Source organism: Oryctolagus cuniculus, chromosome 1 (assembly GCF_964237555.1).
Source record: "Oryctolagus cuniculus chromosome 1, mOryCun1.1, whole genome shotgun sequence".
NCBI lineage: Eukaryota > Metazoa > Chordata > Mammalia > Lagomorpha > Leporidae > Oryctolagus > Oryctolagus cuniculus.
In genome coordinates, this window is record NC_091432.1 from 44695886 (window position 1) to 44709354 (window position 13469).

General features: G+C 38.1%; 1 protein-coding gene across 3 annotated transcripts in view; it reads right to left on the reverse strand.

Annotated features, from left to right (window-relative positions):
- Positions 1 to 291: 291 nt before the first annotated feature.
- The window catches only part of NELL1 (neural EGFL like 1), a 1048233-nt gene continuing 1035055 nt past the window's right edge, over positions 292 to 13469 (reverse strand). For all 3 annotated transcript variants that reach the window (XM_002708986.5, XM_002708985.5, XM_051825007.2), the window contains 4 exons: positions 11432 to 11625; positions 5095 to 5271; positions 2326 to 2550; positions 292 to 782 (listed from right to left, as the gene is read on the reverse strand). In XM_002708986.5, the coding sequence (XP_002709032.3) occupies positions 732 to 782; positions 2326 to 2550; positions 5095 to 5271; positions 11432 to 11625 (647 nt within the window). In that variant the 3' untranslated portion in view covers positions 292 to 731. The remainder of the gene's footprint in view (positions 783 to 2325; positions 2551 to 5094; positions 5272 to 11431; positions 11626 to 13469) is intronic.

Genomic DNA, 13469 nt, shown 5'->3' on the forward strand with positions numbered 1-13469 from the left:
TTTTTCTTTTCTCCTCCTCCTCCTCCTCCTCCTCCTCTTCCTCTTCCTCCTCCTCTTCTTCTTCTTCTTCTTCATGAAGGATCAAAGAAGACTTTTAAAAACAATTATTTGATTATGTATGTTATCTTTTTCCCAATTCAACGTATCATAATTTTCTCCAGTCTCTTTAGGCTACATGAATTGGCAGTTAAGAATGGTCAGCAGTTTGAAATATAAAAGGCAATTAGACTCCACACACATATATTGTATTCAAAAATACAATTCACAGGAATGTCAATACTAATTATGCAGTAGATGGGACAAAATCACAACAGGCAACTTTATTTTTAGAATTTGATTCAAAAATCAAGAAAATAAATAAATAAAAGGTGCCAAGTCTCTATGTGTTAGTACACAAAATAAACCAAAAATACATCTACATTTACCATGGGATCATTTGAATGATTTGCAAATGGTCTGATTGGGGAACATATGATTTACAACACGGAACTCTTTTAATAACCATAGAATTAAATGCACTGCACTTTAGGTCACCTAGACTAGGTTAGCAAGAATGAGCAAAGTGGCAGGTCCAAAAGGCAACCTCCAAACATCTTTCTCAGATGGAGACTTTGGTAATAATCTGTGGTTAAAAAAAAAAACAAAAAAACAAAACACCAACTCCTATTCTTCTTGATGTTAGATGGTCATTTTGTCCATTTTTCTCCTATGATGATCCCATCTGAAATACTTCAATTATTTGGAAGACATTCCAAGTCCACAGAACAGCAGACTCTCCCATTCTGTATATTAAAGAAACAAGTGTTAGCCAATTGAGACATAGACTATAAAGCGATTATCAGTCTCCAATTTTTATGTTCAAAATGACCTTCTGTAAGTTGAGACAAGTTCCAGGAATGCGATAGAATGATGACTAGAAAAAAGGCTGGAAAAATGCTAGAACAGGTACAGAAGGGACGGGATCCCCGATAGACTACCCACATTCCCTCAGTGAAAACTGCTAGTCTCTGCTAACAGTGCCATCATATCCCTTGTCTGCATGTAAGTTCTATAAAAACTTCCCTGGTGTTCCAAATTTCCTCCCTGTGTGCCTCACATTTTCAGACTTACTGAAAATAGGATATTTTCCAAAAATAAATTTCTGAAAGACAACAGTTTGCCACTTAAAAAGCTAATCAAAAGTACCACGAGTCTGAAAGAAACCCAAAATGAGTTCCAGAAATATATGTGTATTAAGGAAAAATATAATCGCTTCTAGTAGCCATGAAGGAAAAGGTGAACATTCAGATGTATAAATACTTGGAAATTCATTAAAAATAAATTTCACACATTAATGTAAATATGCCCTTATAATTCCCCTCAATGAATCTCAAAGCTGAAATCAAAGAAATAAAATTAAATAACACATTTGTCCATGTCTCTTGATCACTGATTTTTCTATGGTAAATATACAGATGGGACCATGGATGTTTTGCTATATGAAGTCTGATATATTCTTTTGCTTTTGGGGCTATGTGTGAAGGTAGTAGTTTCCAGGGAAGAGAAATGCATTCACACTTATAGCAGCATGAAGAGGCAAGTTGGTAAACTTCCACTGATGCCTGAAGCTGAGCCAGGATTTGACGGGACCAAGTAGACTAGTATTTTTAACATGCTTAATTGTGGGAATCTTAAACAGATGTTTTGGCAGTGATTTCAAGAGACTAACAATTCAAATTGGCTATAGTCACAGCTCTTTTTTTTTTTTTCATTATAAATTTTTTTTTTTTATATAGTCACAGCTCTTCATGAGCTTTAAAGAGAAGGAGGGGTTGGTTTTTTAATCTTTAAAAAATATAAGGATGTCTCATGGCACCTCCTCCAGAAGAAAAAGGAAATACTGACAATCAATGCTGCAGCAAGAACTGCAGGTTCCCACGTCAGCACTCTGGTGATTAAAGCAAACAATTTAATCAAGCATTCTCTTCCTAAATTAACAATTTCATGAAAGACCTTATAAAATTCTCTAGAAGATAAGGTAGTAAAGCTCTTTTCCTCCCATGCCCCCTGCCTTTCTTATATGAAGGTTATAATAACTTAGATCAGCCATAAGGGCTTAGAATCAATTGTTAAAAAATCTAGAGCTTAAAGGCAAGAGAGATTACTTTATTGCATGTTCATTTGGAATTTGCCTTTATACAAGATGCAGCTATGATACACTTAGACATATTAACCTCCCACTAGGTACCATGGAACGAGTGCATCATGAAACACCAGGAGTGGACCTCCTGCAAGTACTCCCTGGTAATTGTTCAAAGCCTGAATGTCTTCAGGACATCCATTTACCTTGCATTTACAGGTTGTGCACGGAGATCCAGCCATTGTCCACACTGAGCCGCTGAGCCTTGAAACGCCGTAGCTGTCCAGGCAAGTTTTTCTGATGTCATATGTGATGTTATCAGCCAGGCAGGGATCGCTGACACAGCGGGGACAACACTCCCCTTCTAAAACGGCTGTGTACTCACAGCTCAAATTGGGGCAAGAGAGTGGCCAACAATCTACCTCTCCGTCCTGTAGAAAAAGAGCCAGAAGTGCCTCATCACTGTTCTATGCACACTTTTAGTCCAATAGTGTGAAAAGTAGCACACTAATTTTCATAATTCTTTATAGTGAATGTTTCTAGCTAGCACTATTATCAGTGCAATGTTCTTCCTTGAAGATCTACTACTAATATCATTATTTTTGGGTCATGTTTTGCTGACCACTTATACTACAATCCATAGAAAGGGGTCAGCTTCTTGTGTGCTAAGCACAGTCTATATTACTTTTATCAGGATACATATGAGCATATCATGGTTCTCAATACAATTCCACATTAGGTTCTGAGCTTGAAGGCTTTGAGCTTGTTTCTCTCCCTGATGCTTAGTAAAATTTCGGTCAATAATTGCTAATAAAACAAGTAGATGGAAATGTATTGGCTAGTATTTAAAGAGAAACTAATTTTTCATAAGGTTAAATGCAAAACCTGAACCATTATGATATTCGCCATTATAAGCTGAGTTTCTAGCTTTGGATTCAAAGCTGAGATGGAGCATAACCAGGAGAATCATTTCAGAGTGGTTTTTGAATGCAAAGTGTGACTAGTGAACTTTCTAATTATGGTTCAAATAGTCTCTACATGTCTCTGTATCTGAAATCTGTAGCTCCATTAAGCTCACCATAGTCGAAATCTTTGTGCAATCCTTCTGCTACCATGACACTCATTATAACTTATTGTAACTCTTGTTTAACTGTGACGTCATGCCACAAGGATTTGTGCAGGTATAGACACTGTCTATCTTGCTTACCATTATGTCCTACAGAGGCTTGCACAGGCAAGCCCAATTTGATCCCTAGTAGTTCTTAAGTATTATGTCAAATGACTTCGGTTTTCCCTTAAGAGGATGGATACGGAATATGCATTTTTGAAATTCTTCCTATGAAAATTTCATGTACAAAGTGAGTACCAGCTCTTCTGACTACTTAATGACCGGCCTCGCGACAAAAATAAATGCAACATTATAGGCTAAAAAGGAAAGTGAACCAATAGTTATGTTGGATTTTTTGTCCTTGGATGGGAATTTGAAAAGACCACTATAATTTTATTTGATCTGGGTTATTGTCCTCAGTATTAAGGAATGATTAAGAATGATGTATTCTATTATAATTAACTGTACATTCATGTGGAGATTTCAAAAATCAGAAGGAAATTTAGAAACTATTCCTCCAAATATTTTCATGTAGTACGGATAGACTAAATAATTAATTTCAACAGCTGCTAAACTATGAACACACAGCTGAGAGTTTCCATTAAAAGCTGATACAGGTAGAATGTTCCAGAGTTGTAACATCCTTATAGATGGAATATCACATTCACTATCATAATGTGTCTTAAAAGGTCTTCCAATTCTCAGAAATTTCTGTATAATTTGAAACAGAACAAATGAGGTTCAGAAACCAAGCCTTTCTCTGAAATTTCTCAAATCTGGCAACGCTATTAGTATCATTATATCATTATCCAGAAAAAAAAAAAAAAACTTTTTTTTCTACACACAGAATCTGAAACAGATTTTAAAGGTAAAAATATTAACAATAATAATTACCATGCACTAAATACCTTCTGAGTGCCAAGTACCATACTTGTCCTTTATGTATGTTCTCTAGTTTTCCTAACTGTATCATGAAATAGATACTTAGACAGCCATGTACAGTTGAGGAAAAGAATGATCAGTGAAATGCCAGGACTTGCCCAGGGTAACCACACAGACAGCTAACACATCAGGAACACATATTGGATTCTAGGACTCCAATATCTAGTCTCTGATATCACTAGACTTTGTTATCTCACATATTGAAATTATTAATGGCTGTGTCACAACAAATAAATGCTATAAGGACCACAAGTACCATTCAAGACTTTAAAAACCTTCTGCCTGGGAACCGGCGCCATGGTGCAGTAGGTTAACCCTCTGCCTGTGGCACGCACATCCCATATGGGTGTGGGTTCTAGTCTCAGCTGCTCCTCTTCCAATCCTGCTCTCTGCTGTGGCCTGGGAAAGCAGTAGAAGATGGCCCAAGTCCTTGGGTCCCTGCACCCACATGGGAGACCAGGAAGAAGCACCTGGCTCCTGGCTTCAGATCGGCGCAGCTCTGGCTGTTGTGGACATTTGGGGAGTGAACCAACTGAAGACCTTACTTTCTGTCGCTCCCTCTCACTGTATGTAACTCTACCTCTCAAATGAATAAATAAATTCTTTAAAAAAATAAAAATTAAAAAAAACTTTCTGCCTTACAGGATTTTTCTTGGTCTGGATATCCTAAAGATATAAACCAAGCAGCTATAAACCAAGATCACTGGGCCAAATCTGTTCCAAAAATATGTTCTTTGTGTCGTACACAGTATTTTCAACAGAATCCAAATGTGTTTAGGTGGAACTTATGCCACTTAGTCGTTCACAGGCCCCACAGTTGTATACATGGTTTTATAAGCAGCTGGAAACTAGAACCCATGGGCAACTCAGCTTGCAACCCCTCCCAGAGTAAAGGGACAACATCTTCCAGTGAAAGCTGACATACCAGACACCGACACTGCTGGCAGCTGTGGGTCCAATTGTCTCCACTTCGATAGAGCTTGTGTCCATTTTGATCTAAACATTGACTTGTGACCCTGGTGTCACACTCCGGGCAACAGAAAAGGTCAACACTTGGATTTTGGCAATCACAAGCTGTCCGTCGGCAGAAAATCTTCCCATCCTGTTCAGAAATGAGGATAATAAGGTTTCACTGTTAGGGAAATGATGAGAGAGCCACACCACAGGAATTACACCATACAGATTCTTATAAATTTATAAATTTATACTGGTTACATATTTAATAACAAGAGGTTGATAACTGCTTTCCTATAAATTGCATGTATAGGCTTTATTATTAATAAGGAATGACATGAAACCACAGTGTTCCCCAAGAGATGAAAGACTATAAACACACTTGCATGTGTATGCATGTACCCATGTGTCTATACACAGAGAAAATAACTGAAAGTAGGTGAATTGAGTCAGAGAATTCAGTTTCTCTAGACAAAGAAATGTCCAGTCCTTAGCAATCATTTAAGAATAGGCCTTTGGTTTACAGTCCACACATTATTATTTTAACTCACTAATATATGTCAATTGTATAAGCATAGCTCTAAATGTCACCTTGGGCATTTATTTTATTTGTTTTAAAGATTTATTTATTTTACTTGAAAGTCAGAGTTACACAAAGAGAAGAAGAGGCAGGGAGAGAGAGAGAGAGAGAGAGAGAGAGAGAGAGAGGTCTTCCATCTGCTGCTTCACTCCCCAAATGGCCACAAAGGTCAGAGTTGCGCCAATCCAAAGCCAGGAGCAAGGAGCCAGGAGCCTCCTCCGGGTCTCCCATGCGGGTGCAGGGGCCCAAACTCAGGCCATCTCTACTGCCTTCCTAGGCCATAGCAGAGAGCTGGATCAGAAGTGGAACAGCTGGGTCGCAAACTTGCACCCATATGGGATGCCGGCACTGAAGGCAGCGGCTTTACCTGACATGCCAAAGCACCAGCCCCTGGGCATTTATTTTAATCAGCAGAAGCCATGGAAAGTAATTATAGCTACAACATTGAACAATTTGATCAGATCAGCTTCCAATGACGCAATATTACTCTCCCCAAATATAGAAGGATCAAGTCCAGGAACCAATATGGCCAAGTCTATGACTAGCATGAAACAAAAGGAAAATTTCTTTTAGAAGAGGTTATTGTACTGGCAATGAGACACAATCAAAATGCCAGGTTCCTTCCCATGCGCTAACTGAAAGCAGTAATAAGAATAAATGGATAGGCTCCATGGTTATTGTAAAATAAAACAGGTTTATATTTTATCAAGTATGTGAAAATGCCAAATAAGCCCCTCTTAGCTTCCAACATGTTTCAGAACAATGAGTATGCTCCTCTGGTTTCGAATGACAAGTTAACTGCCAAGAAAATAATTTTTAATAATGAACATTTCACATGTGGCTCCATTAATTCAATGAGAATGATATTATGAAACCTCACCTCACAGAATATAATCACACTTGAAACCAATTTTGGAAAGAGAATGGAGCCCACTAAGGGAGAGTAAACCCCATCCTGTCACACTTCTGTAGGGCTATTCCTAAGGCTTTACCTCTATCCTAACTAGGGCAGTCAGAAAAATCTCTATTAAAATGACAGATACATTTTTCCCAGCATTCTGCCACAGAATTAAATGCTTTTATGCACTTTTACAAAGTAAGTTAACTTGTAAATAATTATTATGATATTCAAATTGTTTCTAAATTGTGAAAACCTAGGGCATACAGTTTCAAGTAAATAAACTAAATTTATTCTTATTATGCCATGGGAAATTATAGGTTTTCTATTACAAATTTTACAAATTACACCATTTATTAATGAGTAATTGATTCACTGATATATTTACTCCAGATGGAATGATCACAATTTTTTCTGCCATAAAGTTTCAAAACTTTCAAATCAAGGAAGTGGACTTAAGTAATGTTATTTGTATAAATTGAATAATATAGACCAGGAATTAGCTGACTGATGTCCACTGTCCAGATTCATTCTAACACCTCACCTATAAATAAAATCTTATTAGAACACAGGATCTCTGGTTAATTTACATGCTTCTTACTACAATGGTAGAGGCACACATTTGGGACAGCATTCAAATGGAAAATGTTTGATCTTTTACAGAAAATGTCTGCTGATCTCTGATATAAACTACAAAGTAAGAAGTACTGTAGACTCACTTATTCTACCTTCTCATTGAGAAATTTATTGAGCTGTCATAACCAGTCCTTTTAGAAAATATTAATTTTGGAGCTGATTTTGTTGTGTAGTGGATAAAGCCACTGACCATGACACTGGCATCCCATATGCACACTGTTCCACTTGCAATCCAGCTTCTTGCCAATGGCCTGGAAAGAGCAGAGGAAGATTGCCCAAGTATTTGGGCCCCTGTACCCAAGTGGGAGACCCTGATGAAGTTCCTAGATCCTGGCTTTAGCTTGACTCAGTGCTGGCCATTGCTGTTATTTGGGGAGTACACCAGCAGATGGAAGGTCTCTCTCAGTTTCTCTCTCGCTCCTTCTTTTTTTCTGTGTGTCCCTCTCTGTTTGAAACTCTGAGTTTTAAATAAATACATAAATTTTCAATCTTAGCAATTTCCCACTATGATACCTGCTATGAGGACGCCGAAAGGTAGAAAATTATTTCTGTTAAATTATAATCAAAAGGTATCTTCGGGAAATAGCTCCCCAAAGATAGTCTTCAAACCAACAACATTTACATCTCTTGGGAACTAGTTAGACATGCAAACTCTTATGGCCCACCCTAGAACTACTAGCCCCAAAACTCTGGTGGTAGAGCCTGTAATCAAAGATTCACAAGCAACACAGGTAATTCTGAGGCCAGCAAAAGTGTCAAAACCACTTATAAAGAAATAACATAATTCCATCAATTGAGAGTTAGGAAAGCAGAGCTTCATCCTAGCCCAGCTCAGTTGTTGTGGGCACTTGTGGACTGAACGAGTAGATGGAACCTCTGTCTTACAGAGAGAGAGAGAAAGGAAGAGATAGAGAAATCTTCCATCCTCTAGTTCACTTCCCAGTTGGCTGCAACAGCCCGAGCTGGGCTGATCTGAAACCAGGAGCCAGGAGTTTCTTCTGGGTCTCCCATGTGGGTGCAGGAGCCCAAGCACTTGGGCCATTTTCTACTGCTTTCTCAGGCCATTAGCAGACATATGGATTGGAAAAGGAGCAGCCAGGACTTGAACTGTTACCTATATGAGATGCCTGTGCCACAGGCAGAAGCTTAACCTACTACGCCACAGTGCCATGAAATAAAAACTGTGAAGTTTTATCACTATAATTTTCCATGTAATATTTTCAGACTGTGACTGACAAATAAGGCAGGGCTATAGTTGTAGGTATTGTTGCAGATGTAGTAGAAGTTAACTTCAAGTGAATTAGAGATCAACTTGCAAACCCTGGCTCACTCTTTTGCTGGTGGTAGATGGACTGTGTCCAGGAATGTGGGTGGCTAAGTCCCAGACATACCACTCTGGAGCTTCCTGTCACAGTTCACAGAACAGGGAAGACAGCTAAGAAAAGCTGTGCCTGGCACAGCCAGCTATCAGGATGCACAATTTTATTTCTGTCATTTCTCCCATGTGATGCTACTTCTATATTTCTCTTTTAGGTTCTCATCCTCAATACCCTGACCTTTTGCCTCAGCCTAAGTGTTCTTTCTTCAGTTAGCTTCTGTCTCCTCAGGTCATCCATCATCATGCTGTAAATCTGAACTTAATTGGGCCATACCAATCCCAAATGTAAAATCTCTCATGACCTCTTACTGTCCAGAGGATGAAGTCTAAATTCCATGTCCTTGGTCTTTCTCCAACCTTTATAACTCCAGGCCATGATGGACTATACCCTTCCCATACTTTTCTCGTTCTTATCCTTCAGCAACATTGCTCATGCAGTTGTTTCTGTTTGGGATTCCCTTCCCGCCATATCAGTACTTGACTAAACTTCTAATCCATTTAGTGCCCGTTCAAAGTTCATCCTTTCTGTGTCACCTTTCCCTGTCCCCTTTGTATTTTCACCGAATAAAGATTTTACTTTGTATAGAAAATTATTCATGAATCAATCACAGTGTGACAGTTAATTGTTTGTGTATCAATTTTCCTCTCTACCTCTGATATCCAACAAAAACATAGCTCCTTATATCAAAATGTTGTATTTCCTAGAAACAAATATATCAGGCATCTCCATACCTTACCAAGTAGCACAGTAGAAAACAAAGACTTCTTTCTAAGGCCTGGACAAACTCATGCTTGGAAGACCCACAGATAGGTATCTATGCTAAGAAGCTGGGCTCTAACTAAGGTTTAGGGATCAAGCCCACAGATGTAACCATTTTTCTGTAAATTTCTGAGGCCTGGATAATACTGGAAGAACACATACTCTAAAAAGTTCAGCAATCTTTCTGTGCCTAATCAGCTAAGTGGTCTAAAGATGCACAAAACATTTGCTACTCCTAAGTACACAGAACCTAAACAAAAGCCCAAATCCATTTGTGGTGACCTAGCTTTAACCTTGAACTCCATTTATCTGTTGATACATTTCAAGCTTTCTTTTTCAATAGACATAGAACACAAGTAGTGCTATATTGACTTTCAAGAGGGGAAAGAGGCCTTTAAAAATACCATTGCTCCTTTCAACAGTGAACCGTGACCCTCTTTGGGATTGTGTTATCATGCCATTGTGTGATTTGGTTTTATTTGAATTTGGAACACCAAGGATATGATTGAAAAGGTAGAACTTTATACCTCAACTTTGATTTTATTTTCTGGTCCCCAAGATGTTGCCATTATAGCTTTGCATTTGGATGCTTATGTAATGGAGATCTTTCTCATCAAATTGGAATAGAACACTTACAATTCCAAATAAATAAAACAAGGAATATAACAAATAGTTCAACTTATGAAAATGACTTAGAGAATTCGACTCAGGGTTCTTAATCCAGCTCCTAAAACCAGGTCCTCCTCCATCTCCACAACCTCTGGGAATCTGTGCAATGAATGGGAAAACTCCAAATGATCTTTGGAACAAGCCCCCATATAAAGTATAAATATCTAAGTTGGAGGTTAGACATTTATATATTGAATATTTATGGAAAGTTGGTCCTTCAGTAATTCAGTTTCTCAGTCTTTCAAAGTTTTGCTGAAAAAATTAAATGAGATGCTCTTTTTAAGTTATAGGGAACTTTAAATACATCAAGTGCTCAATAAATAGGAGAAATAAACCTAAGTTTTAGTTTAGGGAACTCAGCTTGCATTTGAAGGGAAAACCAAGTGTTATGGGACCATGAAATTAGCACTTGGTAACGCAGCATTCCAAAGCAGGTACCCCTGAATCTGTTGAGGTATAGGAGACTTCAAGACAGGGAGATGAATTAGATGATTTCGTAAGGCTCATTTCAGATTTTATTTTCCAGGTAGCACACTGGGAATTTATCAGGAGAGCTGGCTAACAGGCTACTAAGTAAGTGATTTCTCTTGGTTCCCATGTCCATAAAGTCCGAGATTAAATAGTCCCATTCCAACAGACATAGAAATACAAGACGAGAGCTATAGTAAGACAATTTCAAAGGAAAATAAATAGGCAAGATCAACAAAAGAAGAAATAAAGCACAGGGAAATCAAACACTTTAATAGGGCAATTTTGCAAAGCATAAAGCAAAACAAAGACAGAATTTTATTTTCATAAGCACTAAACTCACTTCCAAATGCCTTAATATAAGGAATAGCCCAGAACTGAGAATGACAAAACAGCCATCAACTACCAAGAGACCTTGTAGTATCATTGTCATTTTTTTTAGAATGAAAGTCCATCTATCTCTTACCATGGAAGCACATCTGCGAGCCTTGCTTTTTTAGATAATGTCAGCACAATTATGAGAAAGTTTCATACAGGTGATCAATTTAGGCAGAGCACTTTTAATCACCACTTTCGGATAAGTGTGGGATAAGGGCTCGTTAAAGCTCTCATCCAACCAACCTTAAACGAACCATAGGCTCTCAGTGGGAGGACTAACTTTGGCTTGTCCTGCTTTCCCTTCCCTGTAGTCTCATCTCAACCCCACCCCTCACTTTTCACTAAGTGCACAATCAATTCAAAGCAGGTTTCCTGCCACTCAGCATCATCATTAGCTGCAGAATTAGAACAGAAGAAGAATTTTTAGACACTACAGGAGAGCCATGAGTCAACAGCCAGGGGGAAAGAGGCAGGGAGGTAGAGAAGCAGGGGAGGAAGACAAAGAACAGTTACAATGTACGCTTCACCACCTCAGCCTCACCTTGCAGGAACAAACAGAACATCTGTCTTCTTTCAGGGTCCACACCTGCCCGTTGCGCTTCAGGCCTCCTTCATGGGGGCAGTCACCTGAGCAAGAGGGCCCAGAGGGGCAGAGGCAATCAAAGCCCCCTGCCAGGTTGATGCAGGCAGAATCATTCCAACAGGTGTGAGTTTTTAAGGCACATTCATCGATGTCTGCAAAAGGCAAGGCACGGAGCGTTAGAATTTATCCCAAAGGGAACTGAGAAAATAACAATCATTTACAATAGCATTAAACAATACTATTAAACATTTACGTGGTGCCAGGTACTGTGCCAAGCTGCTCACATGCATTATCTCATTTACTCTGCAAGACAGCTCTGTGTGGAAGTATCTTTTCTTATGTGTATTTCACAAATAACAGAGCTGATGTTCACAGAATTAAATAACATGTCCACTCTAATATAGCTAGTAAGTGGCTGGGCTGAGACCCAAACTCACAGCTGCCAGGTTCCAATTACTAAAATAGCCAGTAGCAGCTATGAACTGACTTTAGCGTAGTCCCAAGAACTATTCCATCCGGAGACGATAAACATTGTTAATACATTAGCAGTTTGCATATGCCTAATGGAGATATGAGTCTTTCAGAAAAGGTGTGAATAGTTTAGTCACTAAATAGGAACAAGTGGGTGATCAGGGCAACCCTGAACCCGTTAGACTGCTCCCAGATCCTAGGGCCAAGGATTACAGAAGTGGGAGCTGCGCATTGCCTACCATTCTCAGGGACAGGCAACATTTTACTCATCAAAAAGTATCATAGCTGCAATAGGCTATGACATGGATTCTGATTAAAGATATGAAAGATGTCATCAAAAAGTTCACAGAAAATGCACATTATGCATTTCCTGTACATGCAGTGCACCACTTCAAAAAGTTAGTGGGAAAATGGAATTAAAATGTAAGTTGTGCAAAAATATTGAAATCCATGCATATATTTTTCTTCCTTTTTATATCTTTAATTTATTTACTCCTTAATGTTTCATTACATTTTATTTATTAATATATAGAGAACAGATTCTCCATGAATTTCAGGGATACGATTCTAAGAACACAACATACTTTCCTCCCTCCATCCCTCTCTACCTCCTCCTTCCTTTTTTTTTTTTCTTTTAACTTTTTTGTGATAACATACCTGCAGTTTACTTTATAATCACAGGCTCATTGCTTCTATAAAAAAGAGCTCTGTAAGTAAAAACTAGATAAAGAACTGTACTGCAGCAGTATACACAAGAGTTACAGACAACAATCCAATCACAAGATGTCAGTTTCACATGATATACATTAAGAGTTTTTTGGGAACCTTATTTTAGCTACACGAAATCAGAGAAAACAGGATATTTGTATTTTGAAGTCTGGCTTATTTCACTAAACATAATGGTTTCCAGTTACATTTATTTTGTTGCAAAAGAAATGATTTCATTCTTTTCATGAGTGAGTAATATTCTATCATGTGAATGTACGACATTTTCTTTATCTAGTCATAAGGTGAAGGAATCTGGGTTGATTCTAAATCTTAGTTATTGTGAATCAAGCTGCTATAATATGGGAGTACAGATAACTCTTTCATATGCTGATTTCATTTCCTTTGGGTATATCTCCAGGAGTAGAAGATCTATTATATGGAAGATCTATTTTCCATTTTATGCAGAATCTCCAGAATATCATCAACAAAAAATGGTTTTACTAGTTACAATGCCACCAACAGTGTATTGAGGTACTTTTTTCTCCACATCCTTTTCAACGGTTGCTATTTTTTGGTTTTTGATGATGGCCATTCTAATTGGGGTAGGAGAAACTTCATTGAGGTTTTTATTTGCATTTCCCAGTTGGCTAGTGATCCTGAGCATTTTTCACATGTCTGTTGTCCATTTGTATTTCAGCCTTTGAAAAATGACTGTTCATGTCCTTTGCCCATTTCTTTTTTTAAAAAATATTTATTTTATTTATTTGAAAGGCAGAGTTACAGAAGAGAGAGCGAGAAACAGAGAATCTTTTATTTA